At 39.2% G+C, this 27,674-nt stretch overlaps 3 protein-coding genes across 4 annotated transcripts; 1 reads left to right on the forward strand and 2 right to left on the reverse strand.

Moving 5' to 3' along the window:
* Positions 1-8,950, reverse strand: LOC131324521 (glyoxysomal fatty acid beta-oxidation multifunctional protein MFP-a-like). Of its 2 annotated transcripts, XM_058356504.1 has the most exons (18): positions 8,703-8,950; positions 7,108-7,179; positions 6,949-7,014; positions 6,809-6,865; positions 6,605-6,672; positions 6,438-6,519; positions 5,090-5,145; positions 4,671-4,973; positions 4,495-4,581; positions 3,290-3,464; positions 3,067-3,188; positions 2,822-2,985; positions 2,439-2,693; positions 2,199-2,320; positions 2,002-2,123; positions 1,156-1,304; positions 632-773; positions 1-350 (listed from the first exon to the last, which is right to left on the reverse strand). In XM_058356504.1, exons 1-18 carry the CDS (start codon positions 8,803-8,805, stop codon positions 315-317), a joined length of 2,181 nt encoding a protein of 726 aa, XP_058212487.1. In that variant the 5' UTR covers positions 8,806-8,950; the 3' UTR covers positions 1-314. The 2 variants fall into 2 exon arrangements, with proteins under 2 accessions (XP_058212487.1, XP_058212486.1); XM_058356503.1 differs by having other exon boundaries at positions 2,822-3,188; positions 8,703-8,931.
* Positions 8,951-12,381: 3,431 nt separating this feature from the next.
* LOC131324528 (uncharacterized) lies at positions 12,382-19,752 on the forward strand. The gene is made up of 3 exons (XM_058356511.1): positions 12,382-12,754; positions 13,286-13,391; positions 19,276-19,752. Exons 1-3 carry the CDS (start codon positions 12,575-12,577, stop codon positions 19,356-19,358), a joined length of 369 nt encoding a protein of 122 aa, XP_058212494.1. The 5' UTR covers positions 12,382-12,574; the 3' UTR covers positions 19,359-19,752.
* Positions 19,753-25,176: 5,424 nt separating this feature from the next.
* LOC131324526 (FCS-Like Zinc finger 15) lies at positions 25,177-27,061 on the reverse strand. Its single transcript, XM_058356509.1, has 2 exons — positions 26,614-27,061; positions 25,177-25,889 (listed from the first exon to the last, which is right to left on the reverse strand). The coding sequence occupies exons 1-2, from the start codon at positions 26,817-26,819 to the stop codon at positions 25,670-25,672; spliced, it is 426 nt and encodes a 141-aa protein (XP_058212492.1). The 5' UTR covers positions 26,820-27,061; the 3' UTR covers positions 25,177-25,669.
* Between the last annotated feature and the right edge of the window lie 613 nt (positions 27,062-27,674).

Below are 27,674 nucleotides of genomic sequence, written 5' to 3' on the forward strand. Positions count from 1 at the left end.
GGAAAAAATCCTCAAAATAGGCATATTTTGAAATTTTTTCCACATTTGATCCCATGTGTATTCAAACAAACAGACCAAGTATGTCTCTAAACGGTTGATCCCCCCAAAGTCATTCAACTTTTAAGAATACAAAACATGTGTTTGATTCTACATCAAGACGAATATCATTCAGTTCTCCCAAAGCTAAATTACCTTGCCGACACATCCATGTATTATTCCTGCTGAGCTCACAATTATTTGGTAGAGAGAGAGAGAGAGAGAGAGAGAGAGAGAGAGAGACTAAATCCGGTGATGATGCATCCAGAAGATTAAACCTATAGGCGAGATTTTGCTTGTTCCACCGAAGAACTCTGCAAAGGTCACGTCCACATATTTATTAGCAAAGTAGACACAATAGTCATCTAGTTGAAGTTACTCCCAGTGTCCCAAAATGATAGCCCATTATGAACAATTTTTGAACTTACAAAAAAAAAAAAAATTGAAAAATTATGCACAAAAGTGCTTTATTTTTATCAGAAAAAACAGTACAACTTTTTATGATGAACTAAAGTTGTGGGAGGGAGGGAGAACACTGGTAAACTAAACGAACCCTTAACTACTTAAGTACACAAATAAGTCCTGAAAATCTCACCAGTGGAGCCCCCTTGGCAGCTCTTTCAGCCAAGAATGAGCATGGCTTGAAGAACGCTGCTCCGTACATGTTCGACCATTCTTCCAATCTCGAACAGATATATTTTGATCCTAAAGAGTCCGCCCAGAACAGGATCCCTCCCCTGATCAAAGATAACACAAAGTTATATGAGCAACTCAAACAAGCTCCAACCAAGCTCTGATTGCATCACCAAGATGGATAACACAATTTGAGTATTCATATCTGGAGACCCAAAAGGAAAATGGAACTGGTCTCTATACATAACTAATACTCATCATACATAGATTCCATGTGCACGAATTGGTACTGTGGAGAAGTTATCGACAATACTTACAAAAAGTGATCCACATTTGGTATACCCAAATTTTTTCTAAAACAATTAAAAAAAATATTTGTTGGAAATGAAGGATTGTGTAAAATGAATTGAGCTTTTAGGAACTAGGGATGGAAAAAGGAGAATTGTGATTGTAGGGAATGCATATCAGGCGGATGAAACCACAAACCTGTACGGTGGGAACCCCATGCCCATTACAGCAGCAATGTCGAGATCTGCTGCTTTGACTGCAATTCCTTCAGCAAAGACTCGGCAGGCCTCATTCACCACAGGGAAGAATGTCATCTCCACAATGTCCTTGTCAGATAACTTCATCATCTGTATCCAAGTTCAACCCCGCCACATTAGAGAAGCATCTCACAGAATCCACAAACATAAACATAGGTAATCTCCTGCGGGAATTCTAAAAATCAAAGTAGACACCTTGTCGTCCAATAACTAAGATGTTGCCATAATGTACTTCGTATAGTTGATTGTCGGGCTCTGTTTACACCTACACTTTAGTTTTGGATTCTTTTGAGGCCTTTGATTAGGTTTTTGTTGTATAGATGACAAAGGTTTTATCTAAAAGAGTTGCACCGCTTTCATGCCTCTTTCTGTATGCAATACGCCATGCTTACAGAGTTACAGGAGTTAGGTCAGCGGTAGAGAGTTCCGCTCTTGCAATTAGATCGTTGCTGTTACAGATTAACCCATCCTATAATGAGTTTCTGGGTTTTATTCAGGCTTTTGGATAGGTTTTTGATGTCTAGGTGAATCAGTGAGATATTGTCAATGATTACACACTTTCACGCATTTCGTGCCTCCTTTTTTTTTTTTCTTCAAATTACAATGACTCCATGGGGTTTTAGCAAAAAGACAAAAAGAAAGGCTTTTTTAGACGTGCCTAACGAAGCTGTGGTACACTATTGTGGTATAAGATCTCATTGCACAACCCACACCTAGGTAATGCAGATACTCCCAAGTATTCTCCTAGCAAAGAACGACAAAAGTAGAGAGAGAGAGAGAGAGAGACCTTAGGATCAACATTGACACCAGAAATCTCCCTCGCCTTCTGAATATACTTTTTCAATTCAGGATCAGGATTCGCCTTGCGTTTGTCGTCATAAACATAGAACCCTTTGCGAGTAGTTTCACCTGAAATAATTGCCATAGGAGTTCATGATGCTGGTTCATTTTTTAAATAGCAGCCACAAAAGAACAAAATTCTACCTGCTCTCTTATCCTCCTGCATGAGTGGGATTAGCATTGATTTATAGGTTCTCTCTGGAAAATTTTCGACAAACTGCGAACCAGTAGCAATCGCAACCCCAAAACCAACCAGATCACATAATCTGCACGTAGAAGCAAAAATTACAAAACCATGACTTTTAAATATCATTCTTATTCAAAAAATAATTAAAAAAGCAGTTATGAGATCAAAATAACAGACAACAGTAATATAGAATATACCTAAATGGGCCCATAGGCATTCCAAATTTGGTGATTGCCTTGTCAATCTGATAGACATCTGCACCACGTTCAACAAGCAAAAAGGCAGCTTGTGTGTAAGGGAAGAACATTCTGTTAACAGCAAATCCAGTGCAATTTCCAACCACAACTGGTGTTTTCTTTATCTTTTTCCCAACATCTAGTAAGTCAACAATTACTTGTGGAGATGTCTTCTCCGTACGAACAATTTCCAAAAGTGGCATGACATGAGCTGGACTGCACCACCAGCAAAACCAATTTTTGAATCATGAAAGATATAATCGTCAAGACACTCAGATATGTATTCCAGGCAACAGCTTATTTACGTTAATTTATGTGGATTCTGTGAGATGCTTCTTTAATACCTGAAGAAATGGGCCCCAATAATCCGGTCATGGGATTTGGTCTTCTCCCCAATCAAGTTCAAGTCAATTGTGGAAGTATTACTCGCAAGAATGCAGTGAGGAGGACAATACTTTTCAAGATCAGCAAAAATTTGCTGCTTTAGTGAGACATTTTCAATAACAGCCTGTTTGAAGCACCAAGGAAATGAAACTTTTGAGACTTGACAACAACATAGACACAAAATAACGATGAACCATGTTACTACCTCTATGACCATGTCAACATCTCTAAAGCTTTCATAGTCAAGGACACCCTTGAGAAGGGAAAAGGTTTTCTCAAACTTCTCTTGAGTCATATTCCCTTTCTTCATGCGGCTTTGCAAATTTGCTGAATGGAACGACTATTTAGATTTCGGAAACCATATAAACAAAAGAATCTGAGAAGAACTAATGCAAAAGTTTAAGTTCATAAATCACAAAAGGTCTCACCTCTGACTCTACCTACACCAGCCTGTAGGAACTTGTCATTCACTTCTTTCAAGATCACAGGATAGTTACTGAGAATCAATGCTGTTGCTATCCCAGAGCCCATCAATCCTCCACCAAGAATAGCAACCTTATTTATTCGCCTTGGAACCAGACCACGGTCAGTGATCCCAGGTACCTGTTCTTTATTCCAATCAAAAGGTCTTAGAACCTCAGGTAATGCTAAAATAAAGACAAACCTCAAAAATATACCAGGGTTAAGAGCTGATATATCTGGGTTATAATCCAAACTAACATTTTTATGCAACACAACTAAACACTCTTTTCATTAGTCCTAATCATTGTTGTCAAGGGCGAAAGGCGCAAAGTTTTGTTGGGCCTGAGGCGAGAGGTGCAAGGTGAGGCGCGCGCCTTTTTGAAGAGAGGCGCACCTATGCGACAAAATACTTATTTCTGAAATAATTGTGTTATGTGCACTTTTTTTTGAAAAAAGCTCACTTTTTCATGCGCAAAGCGCGCTTTTTTGTGCCTTGTCACTTTTCTCGCCTTCTTGTTTTTTTGCTCGCCTTTTTCAAGTCGCCTCGCCTGGGGTCAGCAAGGCGCTGGGGGTGCGCCTCGCCTCGCCTTGGGCCTAGGCGCACCTTTGACAACTATGGTCCTTACTACAGTGACCAATTCTCCAAGCTTCGTGCTCATGTAGACCTGGTTATGAGCTTCTAAACATTTTAGAATCATAAACCTGACCAGAGACTCAGAATCAAGTTGGAATCAATATATGTGAAACTGAAAAACCAAAAGTACAAATTAAAACAGCTCAAGCAGCAGAACACTAAGAAATAGCTGCCTGCCTCACATTGTTATAACAGAGTCAAATGGACACATTTCTCTAGAATTTATATTTCTCAAACTTCTAAAAGTAAATCTGGTTCAAAGTTATCCCAAGCTAAGAAATAACTCAAGAATTTAAACTGCAGAGACCAAAGTTGATATTTTTTTAATATGGAGTAGAAAATTACTTTCAAATTTCAATATGCATCCACATACAATGTTTCACCGACAGGAGAGTTAAAGAAACTAAATTTTTATACCTCCTTGCTAGCAAGGACAAGGAAGTTATTATCCTCCACAAAACATAAACAGGTTGCTCGGCTCCTTGCCATAAGCCAGATATACAGTGGCAACATTGTAACAGTTTTACTTCAACTTACCCTTGAGGTTCCACGTTGAGCAAAGAAGATGTGGACCAAGCTCTTGCAAGTATCTGAATGCAATAATTCTTGGAAGTCTTCAGCTTCCTGCCAACACCACACAAGGAGTCATATCCTAAAGAACATGAAATCAACTTTTTGATGGAGGTGAAATAGAGTAGGGGACAGATCAGAACCTTCCAAAGCCCAGCACGGGGCCCAGAAACTATACCAGCTTCAATGACGTCAATGCAAACTATTGGATGCTTTAGGTTGGGAGCTTGTTTCCGGGTCTGAGCTCTCGCAAACTTAAAGATCTCCTTTGCTTCACCAAGGGGTTCTATTTTGTCAGTCTTGTATAAGCTAGCAACCCACGGTCTTCTACGCTCAAAAATATCGAGGGCCCACCGACGAGCAGTGCTTACCAACTCTTCTGGTGATACTATTGCGTCTACTAATCCTAAACTCAGAGCCTCCTCCCCTTTAACCGGCTTTGACATCTATTGGGGGGAGAGAGAGAGAGAGAGAGAGAGAGAGAGAGAGAGAGAGAGAGAGTAAAATTAGTACAATGTATTTATATACGTTGGGAGATGATGTAAGGCAAGCCACATCATACCAGCATCATTTCAAGGGATTTAGAGAGGCCAACAAGGCGTGGAAGCCGCTGCGTACCTGAAACAATTCTAGAAGCATGAGTTGACTTATAGGCAAGGGGAAAAAAAGAGTACAATGACACTTCCAATGCATCACAACAAAGCAATCATGTTATTCACAAGTTAGCAGAAAAATCATCAATTCTGACTACCATCAGTAATTAGGACCTCAGATTAGGATAATCCCAGCACGCTTTGAAAACGAATGAGCACAGAAACAACTACCAGAGATAAATTACACTGTTTATCTGCTTTCCATGACGTGATCCATGAGTAGTTCACATGATATCATTGTTTGTGACTAAATTGCATGCGCTGTCTTCAGCATGTACGTGTATTTGTACTTGGTAGAATCTGACTGCTTAGTGCTTACTGTTAGAGCTTGTCCTGCATTGGTCAAGTACAACGTCCAAAACTAGTATACTAGCTTGGGCGGCCTCTCCTCTCAATGCCATTTGGTTTTCGGAGGCTTTTCGACCAGACTCTCTTGATTGGTTGCCCCATTATTTGTGCCTTAAGCGCACCTTGTTTCGTTGTTCGTGGAGATCCCTATGATATGGATCATTTGTTTACCTCTCCACGTGCGGCTCAGGAGCCACACGTGCGGGGGAGTGTTAGAGCTTGTCCCACATTTTTAATTACAACCTCAAAAACTAGTTTATGAGGTTTTGAGTTAGATGCTTTACCACTTACATAAAGAGTGATTCAGAAATTTCACAAAATAAAATTTCATTCTCCTCCTCCAGTTTATCTAGATTACTGCAGTCACCAATCCTAGCAGAAGTGAGTAGACAACTATTTACTGCCAGGTATAAATACAGCCAACAGAGGAGTACTTGCTTACACAATTGTTGCTAAACCCTGTAGCCCAAAGACAGTATTTAATTATTTTCTTTATAGCAGCCCTCCCACGAGCTATCGCTCTCGTTGGATTGGCATGTTTTGCCAATAACACTCTAAAAGTTTATCTCCTTGGCTATATCTGTTTACTCCAGTCCTTTGTCGATAAAATCCATCCCATGCCCCCCTTCCAGTAGACGGTAAATAAAACCAAACCAAACCTTAAGTCCCACAAATAAAACAACTACAATCGGCAAAACTTTCCATCTTCATTTTTTTTGCCAAAACTGGATTCCTATGCTGGCTATGCACCATAAATTTTCCAAACACATGCTACAAAGGGAAACTTCTAATTATTTGAATCGGATCTGAAGTCAATGAACATTCATGGAACTAACATCCATTCCAGCCTCGTGTTCTAATAAAAAAGACTGGAAGGTACCATGATTTTATTTGAACGAAGAATTATACCTCCAAATCCAGGAATTAACCCAAGCTGAAGTTCAGGCAAACCTAGTTGGGCTCTAGAAGTAGATATGCGTGCATGGCAAACCTGCAGAGCAAAACAACAAATATTTTTACATGAATCTAAGTGAACAGTCTCTGTCCAATACATGAAGGTTAGCATACAAACGCACCATTGCAACCTCCAATCCTCCACCCAAGGCGAGGCCATCAATAGCAGCAACTGAAGGTTTTTTAGCAGCTGGGAGAAAGAGAAGCCATGAAATTAAGTAACAGTAACATATAAGACCTCATAAAACATTGATTGAGAGAGAGAGAGGGAGGGAGGGAGGGGGGGGGGGGGGGGGGGGGAGAAGAAATATAAACCAAACCTATACCTTCCACAGTGTCAGTAAGAATCTCTACTGATATAAGACCAGGTTTTGGTGGTGGAACTGTCAAGAAAACATAACTTCAGTTCTAGCAAATATGAGGTGCGCCCAAGAATATGAGATGTATAAAACAACAATACACGTACCTTTCCCTGCTTGGAATCCACCAAAAGCGGTTATATCAAAACCACCAGAAAACTTCCCCTTTGCACCTGTTTCAAGTAATAAACACATGAATGATTAGCTACATAACTCATACTTCCCAATGCTTAAAAAGTGGTAAGCCACGTGCCCGGCATGTTTACCGGTAACAACAATTGCCTTCACATCATCTCTTCTTAAGGCTTGATCATAACTCTCTTTCAAGCTTTGAAGCACTGATAAATAGAAAGGAAAGGCAGAGAAAGGAGTTATACCAAAAACTCAAAATAAACAAAAATAAATAAAATCCAACATTTATTTATTGGACAAATAGAAAGAAAGGCATCATAAATTGACAAAAATAAATAAGGATAACTAGGAAAGGTCCTTGTGAGTTGCCCAAGAGCATAGGCAGTCAGTCGCTGTATACATGTGGATATCAGACAAGGCAAGAAATAAAATTATGTACGCACTTATATATTGATAAGGTTCTGAAGAACCTGAACATAGGTTTGAATACAGTCTATTTATTTCAAAAGAAGGCATGGCATGATGGAAAAACAACAAGATAACGAATGTGCATACATATATTGACAAAATCCAGCCAGAACTCCCAAGGGCAAAAACAAGCCTTGTGGGACTAGTTTATGTGCAATAAGACTCAAAATGAAGGCACAGCTTGAAAACACAAAGTGAAATAAACAATGGAGTTTACTAGTGTGAACACCTCTATCGCATCTCTATTATGCCCTACATACCAGGATGGAGTGAAGTGGACAAGTGGACTTCAAAGTTCCTAAAAAATACATTAGTACTCTAAATTTACTGCACAACGGTGTATGTAGGTCCGCTACCCTTAAAGTTAAAATCCTATATCCGTCTCTGCCTAAGCCAAGTCATCATCCATTTTGTCACTTCATTTGATTCTAAATGATAAGGCAAACTCTGAAAATATCCATTGATCAATACAACAATTTTCTAATCTCTCTCCCGGTGTGTGTGTGTACACAAATATCATTCCCCCACCAACAATTTCCTAGCGTTGCTCGAGTTCGCACATTCATCCTCCATTTCTACTTAAATTTTAACTACCATTTGTTCAGCTTATCATTAGTACCACCCCTGCATTTCAAAACTATTCACTTCTTGATTTTGTCTCCTGAAAGCAGATAAATTACCTCGAACAAGCTAAACAATCCAACACTCCCTCAGTTATTTACAAATACTCTTTCTATTGCCCAATTCCAAGTTAATCCTCCAAGATTGCATCAGTTTCCCGACAAGAAAAAAAAAAATTCAATTTGTTTCGTTAAATTCGTTTCTAGATGATCATAGTATACAGATGACATTCCACAACTCTAAAACAGGTCCCAACATATTCCTTTATAACTCGGGTGCCCGGGGCAGCTTATATGCAACTCCACTAATCCGGAGACCAATCCCATATAACCAGCAACCCAATCCCGTATAACTGGCCCCAGAGGAGTTATAACCGGGTGCCTGAGGCAGCTTACACGCAACTCTACTAATCCGGAGACCAATCCCGTATAACCGGCTAAAAAGGAGTTGTTAGCACCCGTAGGTCTCAGCAATTGATTCAAAACATAACTATAAAAACAGAAACAGTAAATTTAACTATAACAACAACAGCAAATTTAGCCTTGAGCTTGAAGAATGAAAAGGCTAAGATTAAACTAGTCACCACTAGTGAGATCCGATATATATACATTTAGACTGATTGATTAGTATGTCAGTTTACCATCGATCGACAGAGAATTGACGGGTGGATTGACGATGGTTATAACGGCGACACCATCGGCTCCGACCTCCATCACTGTTCGTCCCTTCGGATTGCTCCCCATCCTCTCTCTCCCTCCCTCTCTCTCTCTCTCTAAAAATGTCAGCTACGCTATGGGCAATTGATCGGGTACCTTGGGGTTCGTTAGATTGGGATTTATTGAGAGCGGTGGCGTGTCTGACTGTTGGGCAGGGGTGACGTAGGGCGTTTTGGAAGGAAACCGAAGTTAGAGATAACGATCTATACGTATAGCAGTTTGTGGATGAGGTCTGTTGGCTCCTACGCGCGTTTGAGGAGAGTGAGTGACACGCTCTTGATTGCCAAATGGCCATGGTTTTATTTTACATGTAGATGGAAATAGAGATTATTTATTTATTTTTTCTTTGAACACAGGAAAAAGAGATTGATACATAAGATAAATAGAACTTAATAATAATAATATATACTATATATTATATAGATATTGGTTTTCTATAATCAGCTTACTAGAATGATGAAAAGTACAAGACACACGCGAAACTTACCTCGGGCCTTTCACAAAAACTCAAATTTTCTGTTGAGCATCAATATAAAGTCAAATGAAACTAAAATGGAGTAATTTTGCCAAGCACTCTCCTCTCTCTCGATCTCGATCTTGACATTTAGGCCATATTTTGATTAATAATTTTGGGCAACAAAATTATTCCATTTTAATTTGATTTGACTTTAGATTGATGTCCAATAAAAAAATTGAATTTTTGTGAAGGGCCGAGATAAGCTGAGCGCATGTCTTCACTTTTCATTAGCTCAGTTGGTTGATTATAAAAAAATTGATATGTGTGTATCGAAAGTTCTAATATTTATGTGAAATATAACATGCGTAGAAAATGAATAAAAAATTGGTACAAAAGGTAAATGGAGTAGAAGAAAACCCAATTGCCACGAGATGCGGATCATCATCACACGGCGCGTTGCGATACTAGCAGTTGTTCTTCATCACTTACCGTGAGACAGGTGTAGAGTAAAATTACTACTTGGAACAGAGATGAGGGATCGGCCTCCACGTGGGGTTACAATTCCTAGATTCGCTATTTACGAGGTGATCGCTTTCATTACCCAAAGGAGTGGGCCCTCACTTTCAATGCTCCCAGGTAATGGGCCCACACCACCACCGCACGTTTACGTGGGTCCACTCTAGACCCCATAATATTATAAAAAATGCTTACAAATTTTAAAATATATTTTTATGAAGTTTCGTAAAAAATCAGTTTTAATGGACATCAACAATTATATTTCTGAATTCTTAAGTGTGAAATTGAGCAGTAGTTTTTCTCTTACGAATTTAAAAAACATATATAATCTATTGGAGCTGATTTTTTACAGTGCTTCATAAATTAAAATTTATGAATATTTTCTGTATCTTTTTGTGGGGCCCGGAATAGGCCTCATGTAAGCCTGCAGTCATTTTAGACTTTTGGTTGGAGAAATCTTGCCAACATATACGTGGAATTTGATCCGGTTCTTAATTTGGACATGACGAGAGTTACGGGGCACTTTTGGATCATTCAATGCTTCAATTAATGATTTGGGTTCGTTCAAATTCTCATCGGTAAGCATGTATTTGAGCAAATCCGAACCACCGATTGCAAGATTCTTACCGGTTAAAGCCTCTAAGAAAATCCGAAAATATTGATTGCAACAATAGACGATTTAGAGTTGAACTATCCCATCCAGTCGAGTTGTGTTTATCCTCCACTTAAGAGGGTGAACATTACCTTCTTTCCTATTGGTTGAAATGGTGTGGATCATGCTTACCAAAAAAAATATATTGCATGGTAGACATGACATCATTTATGGTGGAATCCACACCATTTCAACCAATAGAAAGAAATATAATATTAATCTACTTTCAAGGAGGGTGAACAAAATTGTACTCCATCCAGTCAAGTCCGGTCCAGTCCAAAATTTCGACCAGAGAGAATCCAACTCATGTTTATGTATACAGGCCAGGGCCCGATAGCCTGCCGAACCTAGGACACACGCTATCTCAAAGATTGATGTTTGAAAAGCCCATTTTTTCAAGATCGATGTAAGCCCATAGGATCATACTGGGCTAATCTTCAAAAAAGGTCGATTGCATGGAACGGGCTGGAAGTTAGTGTTTGAGGCCACCACCATGAGCTAGCCCGGCTTTGATCGTGTTTTGTTTTGAGACACGAAATGGAAGCGCAGATATGGTTCCCGTAACCCAGCTTGATAATTAGCGTACATTTTATACATCATGGCTTTGGAACGACTCAACTACAAAGTATGGACATCGGTGTGATTTTCGAGGCCTAACATGTACGTGGACATCCGATCAAATTATTTTTTTATGCGGACATTTTATTCTATTATGTCAGTCTTTTTATATAATTCAATTACATGTCAGGGTTAACTTATGTGTACATTAACCAATTTTGGGAGGCCAATCCCATCTTAAACCTGAGAGAATTCAATTGTAACTAATTCATCTGTGCCAACGAAAACCAGGAGAGGAGCTTCATCCTTGTAAGTGTTACATGCATGTAGTTGAGATTCAGGTTCTAGATAGATTGGTAGGACTAGTATTTTTTGTGTTGGGCTTAGGAATGAGATTTTGTTTTATATTTTTCCTGATTAGGCCAATGCCGAATTAATCGTTTAAAACATAATAATAACATGGGCATTTTCAAGGCAAAAGCAAGGCAAAATGAGGTTATGCAAATTTTTAATTTTAATCATGGCATTGTATGGGCTCACTCCAAGAAGTGAGTTAACGCAAAAAAACCCACTATAAAGACGATGTTATAATACTATTTATTGTTATTTTTCAGGCACCTGTAAATACTATCCTCTCCACTTTATATGGTTTGTTCCTTTCAAAATTCCTGCAATGTTTAATTTTAAGAAATGTATTGTTTACAGACTTTTTTAATTAACTCTTTTAATTAGTACAAAAATATGCAACATATTCACACAAATACTTTACCTTATATATTAAAATGACAATTTTCTTTTGAAAGAGAGAACAAGATGTTAGTAGTAAATCAACCCATAGGACACCAGGCAGATTATATATATATATATTTGATAATAACATTTTAGGGCAAAATTATTTTTATTTTGGTAAATAACATTTCTAGCAGTACAAAATTTACAAAATGTAAATGTCGTCCTTAACCCATCTGATTGCACTCATTGGCTTTACAAGGGAGTCTGAAGATCAAATCTACGAAGAAATTTCGCATCCCTAATTGCAAACCTACTCTAACCCCCAATTGATGAATACAAAATAAGCAAAAAGTTTTCAAAATGTTAGAATATTACTTCCTTATGCCATGTGGCAACAAAATTTTAGTCCAATTTTTTCCTATTTTGTGACAATAAGATTTTAGGACGATTCTTTATTTTGGTACAAGATTTTTAGTAGTACAAAATGTATTGAGAATTTATTTTCAAACTCATTTTTTTACCCACTTCTTCTTTGGTTTTTGTTTACGTAAATTTACCACACTACCCTTTGATGAAAATGAGCCGGTAGAAGGTTAATAAGGGAAAATAAAATGAATAAAAAGCTGGGAAAAAAAATAGTGCAGATAGTAGTAATATAAAGAGTTGCAAAAATCAATTCTGAAAAAAAAAAAGACCAATGAAAGACCATTATTACAAGAGAAAGTAATTGAAATCGGAAAGACCACACAAACACAGGCGCAGTTCTAGAGAGAGAAACCTTGTAGCTCAAATCCTTCTCTCTCTAAAACCCCCCACCCATCCATTGCTTCACCTCGACTCCACTAAAACCAAAGATTTATCTCTCTCTAATCAAATCGAAAATGAGCGAAGACGGGAAGCGATTCGGCGGTGCCGGGGCAATGGTGGTCCGTACACCCGCCGACGATCGGAAGCCCTCGTCGGCGTCGTCCGCCTCTCTGGCTTCGGCCAAGAAGGTCATCATCAAGAGCGCCGACATGAAGGAAGACCTCCAGAGGGAAGCCGTCGACATTGCCATTGCAGTATTCCTCTCTCTCTCTCTCTCTCTCTCTCTCTCTCTCCGTCCCAAAATGATAGTTCCATACAAGTTTTGAGTCAAGAAATAAAGTACTGGCGTTCCTAATTTCCTAATTTTTTTTTGGTACCAAATTAAAGAATCGATTGAGATCTTTAATTTGGTACGAAGAAAATTGAAAAATATGTACGCAAATGATATGTGTTTTGATTCGAAAATTACATGTCTTTCTGTAGAATACTGTCATTTTCTGGGACAGAAGGAGTCTATGTATGCTGCAAATCCTATTAAGTAAAAGAGGAAAGATGAAAATTTTTCAATTGAGATTAATCCATGAGATGTGAAAATAAAAAAAGGGGAGAAGAAAATTACAGTGGTAGTTTTATTCTCTTTTCTTTTTTTTTCCCCTCTTCTTGATAGGGGTAGTTTAGGAAATTTAAAGTGAGAGCTGGCTTCATTCAACTGTTTTTTGCTTCACTTTTTTGAAATTGGATGGATTGGTTGTATCGAAGTATATGTAAATGGTATACTTGTATAGGCGTTTGAGAAGCACAATGTGGAAAAGGATGTGGCAGAAGCGATAAAGAAGGAGTTTGATAGGAAGCATGGGCCCACTTGGCATTGCATCGTCGGAAAAAATTTCGGTAAAAAAACCCCCCCATCGAAACTACTTCTCTATCTCTAGAATATTTCCCTGTTTTGTTTAGACTTGTAAGCAATAGTAATGTGCAAATATTTGGTGCATTGGCAATTTTTGCAATAGTATTTTCTGAACCAAGAAAGTCTAGGAACACAACTTGAGAATGCGACTCCGGACACAGGGTTGGTGGCTCATGGCTCACTCCCACAGGGTTTGGGTGGTCAGGAGGTCACGGGTTCGAGTCGTGCTAAGGACGCCTTCTCGAACTTGGCCCTCCTGCGAAGCCCGGCTTTGGTTGCTAGCCCTTGGTGGGGCGTTAGTTGCTATGGCTCTTTGGCCCCTTCTGGGGCCCGCCGCGGGTCTGGAGTCTCTACTGTCACACCTAGGGGAGGGTAGCTATGCCCGTTAGCCCCCTCCTCCACCTTTTTACTTGGCAAAAAAAAGAAAAATTTGGACACAACTGTATTCAAAACTGTTCAATGTATATAAGCCCACATGAATCGAGCGGCTCTGGACACAATGCTGTCCATAATTGTGTTCTAAAGTTGTGTTCCTAACATTACTCTGAACTGTGCATAGATTGCTGTAGGAAGAAGTGGTTGTGTACCCTATTTTTGGTTTTATGATATGTGTGTATTTGTGGGTAATGGATTTTGTGCTGTAAGTAAACGGTATGGATCTAGGCTTCAATCAGTTGCTAACTTATTTGTTAGGTAGGATTAGATGTCGCATAAATTGTTTCCTTCCGTTCTTGTGGTCTATGTGTAATTTGTAGGTGCCTACATTTATGGAGGTTTGGAAATGGACTTGCATAAATTGTTTTGTTCCTTTCTTGTGGTCTGTGTGTAATGCGTAGGTGCCTACATTTATGGAAGTTTGGAAATGGACTTGTTTGTTGGAGGGAAAAAAGAGGGGTATAGGCCAAATACTAGGTTGTTTTTGGTAATTAAGGGTTTTTTGTGGGTTGTTTTCTCTTAGATAATGTGCCAAGAAATGTATTGTACCCCAATTGAGTGCCTGAATACAATTATTTGCTAGTGGTAGGTAGAGTATCAGTCAGTCGACTGTAATTACTACTTATTCATAGTCAGCATGCTGAATTACCATGAGAACATTGATGACTTGGTGGGGGGATAAACAGTAGGAGATAGAGCTGCTGAAGACTGGGTTTCTTAACTTTGGAAGTTGAATCAATAATGAAAATAGTTATTTTTCTCTTGTAAAATATGTAGGGGGGTAAAACGTGAAACCGTGAAAGGCAAGTTGCAGAAGTGCCACACCTTACTCACTGAGTGTATTGAAAGAATGACCTTTGGCTGAGTGTTTTCCCTTGTTAATTAACTTCTTTCGTGATCCAACTAGGTTGTCGAATTGGATATTTCGTTGATTACCTGGTATATGTGGGTGGAGGACTATATGTACTCACGGAGTAGTTTGGGGTAAAGGAAACTCTCTTTAGTAGGAAAACAAAAAGAACCTCTTTAGAATCACATAAATCGCTACAAGAAGAACACACCTATTTATGTGTACAACCTTTAGAAAATTAATCACCATTTACAAAACAACACAGAAGTTACACAATGATCAAGACTCTTTTTTTTTTAAAAGGCAATTTTTTTTTATTAATCTTTGAAATTGTTACAAAGATTAATAGGAACAAGGATTGATGGCATCATTTTCCTAACCCGAGACCCAACAGAGTTACGAAGCTAAGAATAATCCTATGCCCACCCGAGACCCAAATCTGAGGTTAGCAAGAACCCAACCAAGGATACAACCTTTGGGACAAGCCCACACCTATAATGGGCCTTACAGTGCCCAGATAAGTACAAATCAGCACAAACAAGTAGAAGGCCTAGATGCCCAAAATAGAAAATACAACTTCCTAACCCTAAATCCAACCACGGATCACCCAAGCTGCCGCTCAAATACTGCCGCCGGTCACCTACACCCAAGCGCACCTCCCACCTCCAGCCAAACCCAGCGGAACCGCAAGAAAGCACAACCACCAGACTCCGACGAAAGACGATCAACGACACCATCACAATGATCAAGACTGACCATTGACTTTAGAAAGAAGGGTTTACAACCCTAACCCTGTTAACCTCTGTCCTTGACGTTTCTGGACTTGATCTGAGAGCTAAAACTCAATTGTCCTTTGCTTCTCGAGGCCACGTTTTCTGGTGCAGAAGGTAGCAGTTTTTCTCAAAAGCAATCTATCATGAAGCTCTAGCCTCTAAAAACAAATTACAAAAGCAACATGCAGATCTTTTTCACAGATTTCTGAGCAATGTTTTTCAAAGCTGATTGGGTAGGTATTTATGTCAAAAGTTTTGTTTTATTTTAACCGAAAAACAAACCACCCAACAAAACCTTGAAAACCTACAAAATTGCTTCAGTGCGCCACTGGGCTTTGAACATGAACACTTACTTTTTCAGAGTAGGTGTCACTCACTCAAGCACACTGTTAAGTTTTGGGTAGTTTTTATTGTGCTTGAATGCTCGAGCGGTTGATCCTCACTCTCGGTTTCTTTCTGTGGAAGTCTCTGTAGCAGACTGCTTTAGCTGTCAATGTGCCTCTTGGATGGTGGGGTTGTGGTGGACTCGTTTCTTGATGCATGTTGACCAATTTTGAACTCATTCTGGACTTCCTAAAACTCCTTACCTTGATCTTTTCTGCCGTGGTTTTGGACGTGGATCGCAAATTCACAATGAGCAATTTGGGAGAGATTAAATTCAGGGAGTCTTGTTTTGGACATATACTGTGAGATGCTATCTCTAGATGTTTAGAAATGTCTTTGAGAGTGAGCTTGTAATAGGAACTAGGGTAGGATTCCCTTTGCTATATTTAGGGGGTTTTCACTAATTTGATAGGAGGATTTTGAAGAGTTTTGGAAAACATATTGTTAAAGCATCTACTTCAAAACCAATTGGCAATGAGAGGAGAGGTTGCTCAGGCACATATAGTAGTTTTCGAGGTGATAATTAACCGATGTGGGACAATTTCCAACACTCCCTCGCACGTGCGACCTCCGACTCGCACATTGAGAGGTCAACAAAGGATCCGGAACACACGGATCACAACGAAACAAAGTGTAACTATGGCTCAAATAAAGGGGAAAACCTCCGAAAACCTAGCTCTGATACCATATTAAAGCATCCACCTCAAAACCAATTGACAATGAGAGGAGAGGCTACCCAGGCACATTTACTAGTTTTCGAGGAGATAATTAACCGATGTGGGACAATTTCCAACACATATGATTACACTTCTGTGAAGTTTGTTCCATGAGAGTTGAGGAAGATTCTGCTCTGCCACCTTTGCTATTCTTTGTATCGCTTGTTCTGTTTGTGTTCGTGGAATCTCTTTTCTTTTGTGATTGCCAGTGAATTTTAGCTCTGGCCAAACCATGTATATCTCGGTTTGCCATCTCTCTCTCTCTCTCTCTCTCTCTCTCTCTCTCTCTCTCTCTCTCTCTCTCTCTCTCCTTTGGTTCACTGTACTTGTTTGTAGCTTCCCTTCCATAATGTGAAGCCATTAATGGTCTTGTTGGGTTGAGTTTGAGTTCTTGCAACACACTTCAAGTGGGTTCGAGCTCTGCCTCCTGGATGACTGGGAAGATATAACATTGCCACCCACTTAAGCATGGACTTGAGTGCTCTAGTCTGTAACTCAATCCTGCGTTTTCACAAATCTTAAATTCCCATAGCAAATCAGATTGGTAATGGATCAGCCAGAAGATTTTTGGCACAGAATACATGTTTCAACATGCTCATTAAAAAATGCTCGCGGTGCATTTGAACTTGATGGTTGATCTCAAATCACCACTCTTGACCCCTAATCAAGCCCATATTTTTTTCTTTGGACAATGCAACACCTTGTACATCAAAAGATTTGTTATCTACGTGTGAATGTAGGTTGTATGTACACAAGTACAGAAGTATGTCTCTTACGTACTTCAGTCATATACGTGTGTGTGTGTGTGTGTGTATATATATATATATATAGCTTTTATCTCCCTAGATTGGGTACATGGGTTACCTAGAAAAGGCTGCCCCTTTCCATGAGTGTTCTCAAGGTTGCTTTGTATTGAAAGTGGGCCAAGTGGTGATCGTGTATTTGAGATTCTGATCTAACTTATTTTCACCAACTTGTTTTTATTTGCTGGTGGCTTAATAAAGGATTGCCTCTTTCATGTTATGAAAAAAAGTAGAAAATACGTGACTGTTCTCAAGGCGGCTTGCGTTGAGAATTAAACAAGTCGTGGTCCTGTGAGATTCAGATCTATCATATGTTCACCAGTTTGCAATTAGGAATCAGAATGACTTGCATAGTTGGATAAAGTACTGGGTTTGATGGCAAGCACTTGCTCATCTAGGTGCTTTAGTGCACATTACAGCCACCATAACCAGCCCTTCAAAAGTTAAAAGTAGGTAAGTCTTCCACCCTCTTCTCTCCTACACCCTTCTCTTAGTAGGTGCCTTGTGCACAAGTCCCGAGGTCAGTCCTTGTATGACCTCTATCATTGGCGATGTTTATGAGAGGAGGCGCATTGAGCGTGCCTTCAACAGGAGAAAACCAAAAAAGGAGAAAACATTGATTGGCTGTTTTGGGAGTTGGTCTAGATTATATTTGTATGAAAAAATTCGGCTTTTGGTGACTACTAGCCAAGGCAAGAAAGTAAGCGTGTTGTAAAAATCCTTAAATATGCTTCGGTACGTTAAGGGGTCAAATTGAGACGTATCTCTAAACATATGTTACGACTTGCGTGTAAGCAATTTTCACAATACACGTGTATCGTACCGTTCAGTACATTTGGAGGTAAAACCGATATCTGTGTCATCAAACTTTTCTTCAATGTGTAAAAGATTGTACTGTATATTAGGTACAACTACTTTTTTTTAGCTTATATACACACTTGTTAACATAACTTATGATGCGTGATATGTATCTCGATACCTTACATAAAATCAACAAATACTGATACACGATATGTATCCTGTTTTGACAACCTTGCATAGAGCATGCAGAATTATCTGTCTGCTCTCTCCACCTAGTGCATTGGATGAACAAATTTCAGCAATTTGCATTTTTTTTATGACTGGAGTATTAGAGAAAGCGTCTTATTGTAGTCTTCAATTTTCAAGTCAAACATCCAAGATTCACTATGCTATAAAAGTACCGTTTTGTATACTATTGTTCTATTGGCTTTGCTTGCTATGCCAATTTCTGCTGTAAGTGCTTCTTGTAGTTTGTTGGTTCATAGTCCAAGGGTGTTGTGCAAAAAATGATGGTCGATTGCGGTGGAGATAGAACATTTACCACAGATGGATTATGAAGTTTCCTCAGAAGAGTTTCTTCCTTTTTAGTTAATATCTAGATTTATCTGGTTTTTCAAAAATTATATGCATCCATTTCCTTAGACAGATGTGAAGAGATGGATAATCCATGTAAGGATCTGTATTTTTGTTAAGAATTGGAAAATGTTATTCTATATACTTGAAATAAATGTGAAAAGAGCAATTATTGTAAAATTTCTAACGAAGGTAGGTTATTATTGATCTGCTTGATGACTTGTGCCAGAATCATGGATTCATGTTGTCACAGTAGCCCAAACCCTGCCATTGGTTGCCAAGCTGCTGTGATATATTAGGACAGGAGGCAACGAACCACGTGACGTACATTTTTCTGTTTAGAAAGGATCTTGAGGAAATAAAAGTTTTGAGAACACATTGTTATTAGAAGTAAATTAGCGTCTTCTAGCTGTAAAAGAATCATTCAGCTGCTGAACTGCATCATGTTATCAGTTGTAAATTCTAATTCCTTGCCTATTTGCTTTGAGATGATTATGATGGGAAACCCATTTCGTGTCTTCTTGTTTTTGTAGGTTCTTACGTGACCCATGAGACAAATCACTTTGTGTACTTCTATTTGGACTCAAAAGCTGTATTGCTGTTCAAATCTGGCTGAGCAGGGTGGAAATTCCGACTTCAGAGATGGCAATGTCGATGGCTATTCTGTTGTTATAAACTAGCATGTGTATGTATGTAGTATTTGCATGACTTCTGCCATGCGAAATGGTCTAGCAAGACAATTCTTTTCCTTAACTTGTATATCAATTTCGACGTGAATTTGGTTTGAACTTCGTGGACTTGGATTTTTCGTGATTCAGTTCATCATTTTCTAGTGTTTTTCCTATGAAAACTATTGGTTGCCAGTTTTCTTTAACGTTATCTATCCGCACTAGGCTAGATTCTGCGGAATGATGGAATCTATGGAGCCCGATGGCATGTACACATGTACTTCGTAAACTCTGGGTATTGGTTGTTTATTAATTGAACCTCTTTTAATTGCTGAAATAAAACTGTTTGTAGCCAGTTTGTTTTTCTAGTTATGCATCTCTGGCAGGATAGTTTTTGTGGAGTGATGGTCCATGGGTCCTTATGGGCCTGTATTTTGTATGCTCTTGGTATCAGTTGTTTTTGTTAACTGAAGTTCCTTATGTCGAAGTTAGAATCTCGTACCTAACCGGAAACTCAGAAAGAAAAGGGGACACTCAGCACAGCCCTGTGTTCCGTTCCGTTCCGGTCAAAATCACTACCCCTTGTGGATGAGAGTGAGAGTGGTGCCAAATTGTTGTAGATCAACGCCATTCGTGTTATTGGGTTCAGAAGGTCACAAATTCGGCTGTGATTACCTAAACCTCGTTGGGATCGCGATTTCAGGTGGTCATAAATTATTGTTTTGAGCTCGGGACGTGACCCAAATGGAGAACACTATAGGATTTGTTGTGCTCCAATCACAACATGCCCCAGTCCACTCCCAACAACAAATTGAAGACTGGTGGATGCTTGGTGGGTTCGGCGCGGCTACTGGTCGGACGAAGGCAGGCGGTGTTAGAGCGTGGGTAGACAGTGGAGACTGGAGAGGATTGCTTGCTGGGTTTGGTTTTTGTTTTTCTTTCTGGGTTTGGCCCACTGGTTTGGGCCTTGGCTATTTAGGTGTTTTTGGTTTCTCGGGCTTTGCCCATTGGGTGCTGGGCTTGCTCCATTAGGTGTATTGCTTCGGGCTTAGCCCACTGGGTGTTTTGGGCTTTATCCTTTTTGGTGTTTCCTTTTTCACTCAACCTTTAATTGGATTCCCTCTCCTCCGACTAGATGTACCATTTGTCAAATTTTCTTGAATAAAATGTCACTTTGGCCGATAAAAAAAAACACAACAAATTGAAGAATGAGATCCAACCAATGGACAACACCTCTCTGTCAGGGGCCTGTTTGGGCGCGCCATGGTTTTCCTCTGTGCATTATGCACTAGCTAATTGATTTTCATACTCCTTTTTTATAACCACACGGTCCACCTTTCTTTTTTTTGTCTTCTTGTGAAGTAAATTTACAAAATTAAGCTTTCACTTGTACGCTCTTTTACATGTGAAAGACAATATTGTAAATTCACGTCACCACAACACAAAAAGGAAGTGTGGTTATAAATGGGCTGATCTTGTTTGTCAAAAAATACCACTCCTACCCTACACATAAATTCTAAACACTTCCACAAAATTGTCAAACGAGAAATCACAATTTATTTTCAGATTATACTTTCAAGCACTAATTTTCTCTAGATATATTCCGCACATATCATTCAAATACTTTTACTGATTCTGATAATAATTTTTAAAAAAATCTGAAATTTAAAAATAATATATTCCCTAATACTCATTTAAACAGCTCATATGACCAACAAAAATGCATACTTGAATAAATGTGCACGGTCATGGGAGCAAGTTATGGCTATACATGGGCCAGAGTTGTCACTTTCTAAGGAGAATTTGGTAGGGAATATAATCAAAGACAGACTGCGGTGGAAACCCCAATTTATTATTCCAATTAGTAATGCCATCCCTCTCCCACCCTCTCTTCCTCTCACAAGTGTCCTCTTCCCATAGTTCCAAAAACCCTTTGTTCCAACTCCATGTGCAAGCACATAGGAAAGTATAGATTCTGTGGGTTTTTTTTTTATATATCAGGTGTTCGGATCAATTTATGCATATCTTGACTAATTTTGGGGCCCAGTTGAAACCGAAGCAGAGCTCTTTATAGACTCCGGGCCAGTTTGTGCTCATCTCGATTAATTTTGGAGCCCAGTTGAAACCGAAGCAGAGCTCTTTATGACTGGCTCCAAAAGAAATTGATAGTATCTGAAAGGTTTCGAACCTGAGGCTTTAAGAGGGAACTCCTAAATTCTAGACTTTGACCGCCGGACCAACCCATCAGTTAGATTCTGTGGTTCTTTAACCTGAGCTCTTCCCTTCCCTTCCCTTCTCTTATATTTTATTTTTCCTTTTAGTATGTTATTTTGAGCATTTGTCGAGTACAATTATGTGTTTTACTAGAAATACTGTTTCTCGTTTCCCTATGGTTCCACACCCCTCATTTACTTGTACCAGTCCAGGAGCACATAGGAAAGTATAGATTCTATGGTCCTTGCAGATTCTATGGTCTCAGTACCTCTTTAATGTGATATGAAAACCGTCTGTCTAGTGGGCTCGTTTATTTGACCGAATATGAGGATCACGGTCCGTGACCTGTGTTGTGAGTAAGAGCACGACACGCATGTTGTGTGGCAAATGTGGGGGCCCTTCTTGGGTTCGTCGATGGAATTAATAACGGTTACTTTCTTATGCTGGTCGAGTAGGGCATCCATGTAAAAATGCAGACCGATCGGATACTGCCAACTATGTGATCAGAGCGCATTACCTTGCAGTATCTTTTCAAATCCATTATAGTGGTCTAGCTTTTTCAACACGTACATGGTCGGATCACGCGTGTTGTCACGACGCACTTTGTCCACAAATATGAGCATCAGATGAAACAGTATATCCGAGGAGACCACGTACTCTATTTCTAGTCAACAATCCACATCCTTTACTTACTTGTACTCACAGTCCATCAGCACATAGGAAAGTACAGATTCTATGGTCTTTGTACCTGCCCCTACAAATTTTTTTTTTTGGTTACGGTATGAAAATTGTGCCTCTGCCTACTATAAGATTTGATTACCTCCTCTGGCTAGTAAAACAGAGTGTCCACATTTCAAGTTAGGGAAAAAGGTCTTGAATTAAGAATCCGCTTTGTCAAAACTTAAAGTTTCACAAAGGTGATTCGGAAATCAAAACTAATATAATTGGCGCTTCGCATAATTAGCTTTTAAAAGTTGGTCTTGGCCGGTGAACCGAAACAAGAGTTATGACAAAGACAAAGCTCAAAGTTCTTTAGACGGAAAGATCTAAAGCTGACGTCCAAGAAGTTGCAAAAAACACGTAATTACTTCAATTGATTGCAATAGATAATCATCGACAGAGGAGTTTGCCTGATTAAATTGTATCTTAGGCCTAGGAGACGAATCGCAAAATCACAACGTCTTATATTCAGAGTCCTACCCACCCAATGTATTTGGCTTGTGTAATGGGTATGATTTTAGGTATTCAAAATCAATATTGCAAAAGATAGGTCTAAAGGGACTTTGCCTTTGGAGAATGCTTAATTTGTCACCCAATAAATTTCAAATTATAGCAGCATGCTAACGGGGGAGGAAAAAAACAATTGAGGGAGACAGAAGATGGAAAGCCAAATTTCACCTCCTTTTCACTTTGTTTCCTTCAGTGGGCACACATGCTCATATGGTTTGTTGGCCACTTTCTTTTTTGAAGAATTGTCTTGCTTTCAAGTCCCTACCTCCTACCAAATTCAACAGTGGAGACTGGAGAAGCTTTGCTCACTTTGCAAATTTCCCTCACCAGACAGTGTAAAGAAAGTAACATGACTTGGGGTTTATAGGTGGTTGTTTTTTTATGATGCAAGGTGTCCTGAGTGAGTTTGCGCGCACCTCGGACTAATTCATACAGCTCCTCCCACAGTCTTTTTCACGCGCTTACGCGTGGGGGGTGAGGTAATCCCGAGAGCTGCCGGCAATGAAAATTGAATCTGAGACTTTAGACATAAGCAAACTCCTACGTTTTTTGCCAAGACCACCGGGCCAAATCCTCGGGCCGGGTTGGATTAGGTATTTTCTACTTGGGTTTCTACTCTCGTTTAATTTGCATTTAATTCATAAGAGAATCGTTGAGAAGGAAAAGAAAGAAGATATACAAAGGACACTCGTGCAGCATGGTTCAATGTAACATGGATGGATCACTAGGGATTAATGCTCACCCAAACAAAAATGGAGGGTCCCATGGCAGATGGGAAACGCTGTAGTGCACTGTGTGTAGTGCGGCTATAGTTGTCCAAAAGTGTTTTCAATGGTTCAGATTAAAAACAAACTCTTCCTTAGAAAAGTTTGTTTTTAATCTGAATCGTTAATTGATGAGATCGACGGCTTTGGACTGTCCTACAGGCGCACTACACAGGGGTGCACTACAGCACCCCGGATCCGTCTCATGGGCTTCCACAATTTTGCCAGCCATTTTGATGCCACCCTCTGCAATTAATATCTCCATGCACTGATCATTTCGATGACAAGAAAAGAGAAGAATAATTTGCAAATCCAATTTTTTTTAAGGCTGGTTTGATTCACTGGCTTATTTGATAAAGAAAATTCATACAGAATAGAAGAAAAAAAGCAATAGATATTGATTGTAAAAACTAATTTGCTTGTTGGGTGCTTATTTACTTACTCCCTCCGTTCGGATTTAATAGTCATTCGTTCAATTCTAACCAGATAAAAAATGAGTTATATCTTTAAATTGGTAATGAATTTTATATCCATATGGATATTGTTTGATAGATCTCAATTAGTTCTATAAGAAAATATTTTCAAAATTACGTAAAATATTATAAATTACAAGATATAATCGATTGAAAAATTACACGAACTCTCAAAAAGAACTATTAATCCGAAAGTGAGAACCAGACCGGCCTTTAATTAGCTATGTTCACAAATCAGTTCGGTGACTAGTGAATTACGGTGAGTAGTAGTGCCAAGCATCTCACCGGATCATCTGTACCAAAAAGTGTCTGTGTCCGTGCATAAAAATACCGTTCTGGCTGCGCAAGAACAGAGTTGCATAAGCTTTTTCGATACAGAATATTTGAATTCTCGCCAAGCCTTATATATTGCTTTACATTATTCATTATTGCGTTGGCTTTCAACCCACAGAAGGAAACTTTAAAAAGTAGGTACTCCATATGAGTACATTTCTCAGTACTTCCGTCGCATTAATCCCAACTGGGACCAAGTACTACAAATCAACGATTTTTCTTTCTTGTATCTGTGACGGCCGACCAGAGTGCTTTCGCCGTTTGTGTTCCTTCCGATCTCTACACATTTCACCGCTCCACCGCGTGAAGCTTCTTGTTTATAACTCTCATCGAAAGGCGCAATGGTTATTTCAGTGCATATTGCGGACAATATATTCATCTACCGTGTCGCTAACATACGCAACAAGTGAAGCCAATATTCGAACCCGAGAAGTTGGTCGAGTGAAAAAGCATAGCAGCAGAGGCTTATATACACCTCACAAATTCAACTTCTTGCCAAACTTTTCTTCTATCAGAGATAAAATGTATACGTGGTCATGTCATTGCATATTGTGGACATTAATCCTTTGTTTTGCTCATAAACGCAATAAGCGAAGCCGATATTCGAACTCCAAGGAGTTGGTCGATTAAAGGCATTGCAGCAAGGGCTTCGGCTTACGTCCCGAGCCCACAAGTTTGATTTCCACCGTTAAGACTCTCAAGACCACAGAAAGTTTGGCGGAGATTCCAAGATTAATCGAGATATACATAAATTGGCTCAAACGTTCAATTATATATAATACGTTATAAACTGAAGCCATAAAGTGCTTATGGAATGAAGTGAACCCAGTATTCGTTGAGCGTCATTGTCACATAACTAGTGCTACTAAAAAACCACCCATTGCTCTGGCCTGGACAACCGGTTATAAAAAAAACACCCATTGCTTTCCCCATAGAGAGAGACAGGGAGTGTGTGTAGTTACTCCCACGAACTCTCTCCATTTCTCCATCTGTTTCCAAAATTCAAGCTTGATTTAACTACACTAGCTAACTGCTAATTAATCAACCCAGTTTTTATTACACATGCAAGATACCAAAAATACCCCTCGACTGACAGAAATCCCCACAACTCCGCCAGCTGTTTTGGCCTTTTGGGAGTGCAAAACCAATGGTCATTCCTGGAAGAGGAAATTAACCGAACCAAGAGGAGGGACAACAGTGTCATCACAAAATGTGGGGAGGGTAAAACTGGAAAGAGGGTTCATTTCAGTGGGCAAAACCATTTGCTCTGTTTCTGGTCCCCTTCCTGTTACGAGAAGCAGCGGCCGAAGAAGAAGGGGAAGGTGACGACGAAGAAGGGTGTTTCGGACTTTTCACGGCTGAAAACGAGCGGTTGTCGTTTCTGTGGAGGGAAATGTTTGTCTCCTCTTCGTCCATGAATATTTGTCTGCACCTGCACTCCACGCTGCAAAATGCCCTGTCCCCTCTGTGCGTTGCAAATACACATACGACCAAATCACGTTTCAAGAACATAATAAAGGTGAAAATGTCTCAAGAAATTTAGGAATAATTAGAAAAAAAATAAAATTATTCTTTTTCTGAATTTATGTCCTTTTTGCTTTATTTTTACAGAGCCATGGACTCTCTTATGTGATGAGCTTCTTCTTTTTCTTTTCTTTTTTTTCTTTTTCAGACGATAGTCATAAAATAAATCTGGATCGCCAACGGTTACCGACTCGTGGTACTCACTTGAGACCCAAGAAATTCTCATAGAATGTGAGTATCTTAGTTTAAGTTGAATTACTACAAGGGCTATCGATGCTATTCCCTCTGCTCGAATCCCTAACCTCTCATAACCTCTCAAAACTCAAGTGCTGGTACACGACCAACTGAGCTAATAATGGACACTGCACAAAATTTGAAGCCATACTTTCGGAAAATATTTGAGAGCTCAAAGCAAATTTTTTATGGTTTGGCTTCGGCTCTAGTTTTGTCAAAATCAATTTTACAGAACAGTATATACAAAGGATATTTCTTTCTGTTCAAAGAAAAAAAATACAAAGAACATTTTTCAAACAAAAAACAGTTGCTGTATTCATGGAGCAAAATGATTCTCGATAGTGTAGAAACAAATAAAATAAGTTTTAATTGTTCTAAAATACAGTAAATAATAGTATCAAGGACATAGTGGTGGGTAGTGGGGGGCTTACTTGTACATGTAGATATCTTTACCGGGCAAGAGTCTCTGGCAGCAGAGGAAACACCGGTCCAGAAACCCGGTCGCCGCGAGAGCCATCGACGGCGGCGGAGAGGGACAGGGTTTGATGGTCACAGTGGCCTTGGTTATGACTTGTGTGTTGTATTTCTTGTTATTAGTAACTTTTTGGGACTCGAGTACTATGCTCAGTCCCACCATCTCTCATCGCCCTTTTCTCTCTCTCTAGTAGTGATGGTGGAAAAATCCCTGATATCTCTCCCTTGGTCTCTCTCTAGTGGTGGTGGAAGAGAAAGTGAGAGGTTGAGTGGCGACGATGGCGAGGTTTGGTTGACGACAAGACTTCGAAATTAAATCCCAAAATAAATAGGAGAGAGAGAGAGAGGGGGGGATGGTGGCGCAGCTGGCGCGGATGGACGAACCAAAGCTAGCTACTCGGTTTTACTGTAATTATCTGCAGTCGAATCTAGACAGTTCATATTGATAATTAATGATTCTGATTTGTAGAAATTTTTTGTTGGTAAAAATATATTATTATCGATAAAAGATTCAAAATAAATTTGAACCATTAAAAGCGCTAATTGACAATTGCGATCATTTGGACATGTACTTCTGCAGCCTAAATCTGAATTACAGACAAGTCATATCCTTTTAATCAGGCCTCAACTAATCGACGATAAGATTGATATTTCAAGACTAGACTAGAAATGCTAAGGAATTTCTACTTTGTTATGGGATATGTAATCATTATTACACATATTTTTCACCATTACCTCTATATTCTACCTATTTTTATATAAGGGACACTTTTGAAATTTTATCAAATTTCTACTTTTATTTTTGAAAATGGACAATTATTTTGGAACATCGATCCCAAAATAAAATAAAAGATTATCAATTAAGAACGGAAGAAGTATAAAAAACGAGCTAAGCTACTTGAGTTCGGATTTTTGTCTGTTTATTAAAAGTCTTTCTAGATTAAAGCAAGTTTGAATAAATTGACCTTTCGTTAAATTGGTAAACCGTACTTGTTTAATTTATGGTGCTCAAAAAACT

This window comes from Rhododendron vialii, chromosome 4a (genome assembly GCF_030253575.1).
Source record: "Rhododendron vialii isolate Sample 1 chromosome 4a, ASM3025357v1".
In the NCBI taxonomy this organism is placed as follows: Eukaryota; Viridiplantae; Streptophyta; class Magnoliopsida; order Ericales; family Ericaceae; genus Rhododendron; species Rhododendron vialii.

Bases quoted from the DNA above. Each gene is read 5' to 3' on its own strand.
- LOC131324526 (XM_058356509.1), bottom strand. From the start codon at position 26,819: ATGGTGGGACTGAGCATAGTACTCGAGTCCCAAAAAGTTACTAATAAC. The intron at 25,890-26,613 runs GTAAGCCCCCCA...TGCAACGCACAG, and splicing joins AAAGATATCTACATGTACAA to AGGGGACAGGGCATTTTGCA.
- LOC131324528 (XM_058356511.1), top strand. From the start codon at position 12,575: ATGAGCGAAGACGGGAAGCGATTCGGCGGTGCCGGGGCAATGGTGGTC. The intron at 12,755-13,285 runs GTATTCCTCTCT...ATACTTGTATAG, and splicing joins CCGTCGACATTGCCATTGCA to GCGTTTGAGAAGCACAATGT. The intron at 13,392-19,275 runs GTAAAAAAACCC...TTGTTTTTGTAG, and splicing joins CATCGTCGGAAAAAATTTCG to GTTCTTACGTGACCCATGAG.
- LOC131324521 (XM_058356503.1), bottom strand. From the start codon at position 8,805: ATGGGGAGCAATCCGAAGGGACGAACAGTGATGGAGGTCGGAGCCGAT. The intron at 6,673-6,808 runs GTATAGGTTTGG...TCTTTCTCCCAG, and splicing joins TCTTACTGACACTGTGGAAG to CTGCTAAAAAACCTTCAGTT. The intron at 774-1,155 runs GTTTGTGGTTTC...ATCTTTGATCAG, and splicing joins ATGGGGTTCCCACCGTACAG to GGGAGGGATCCTGTTCTGGG.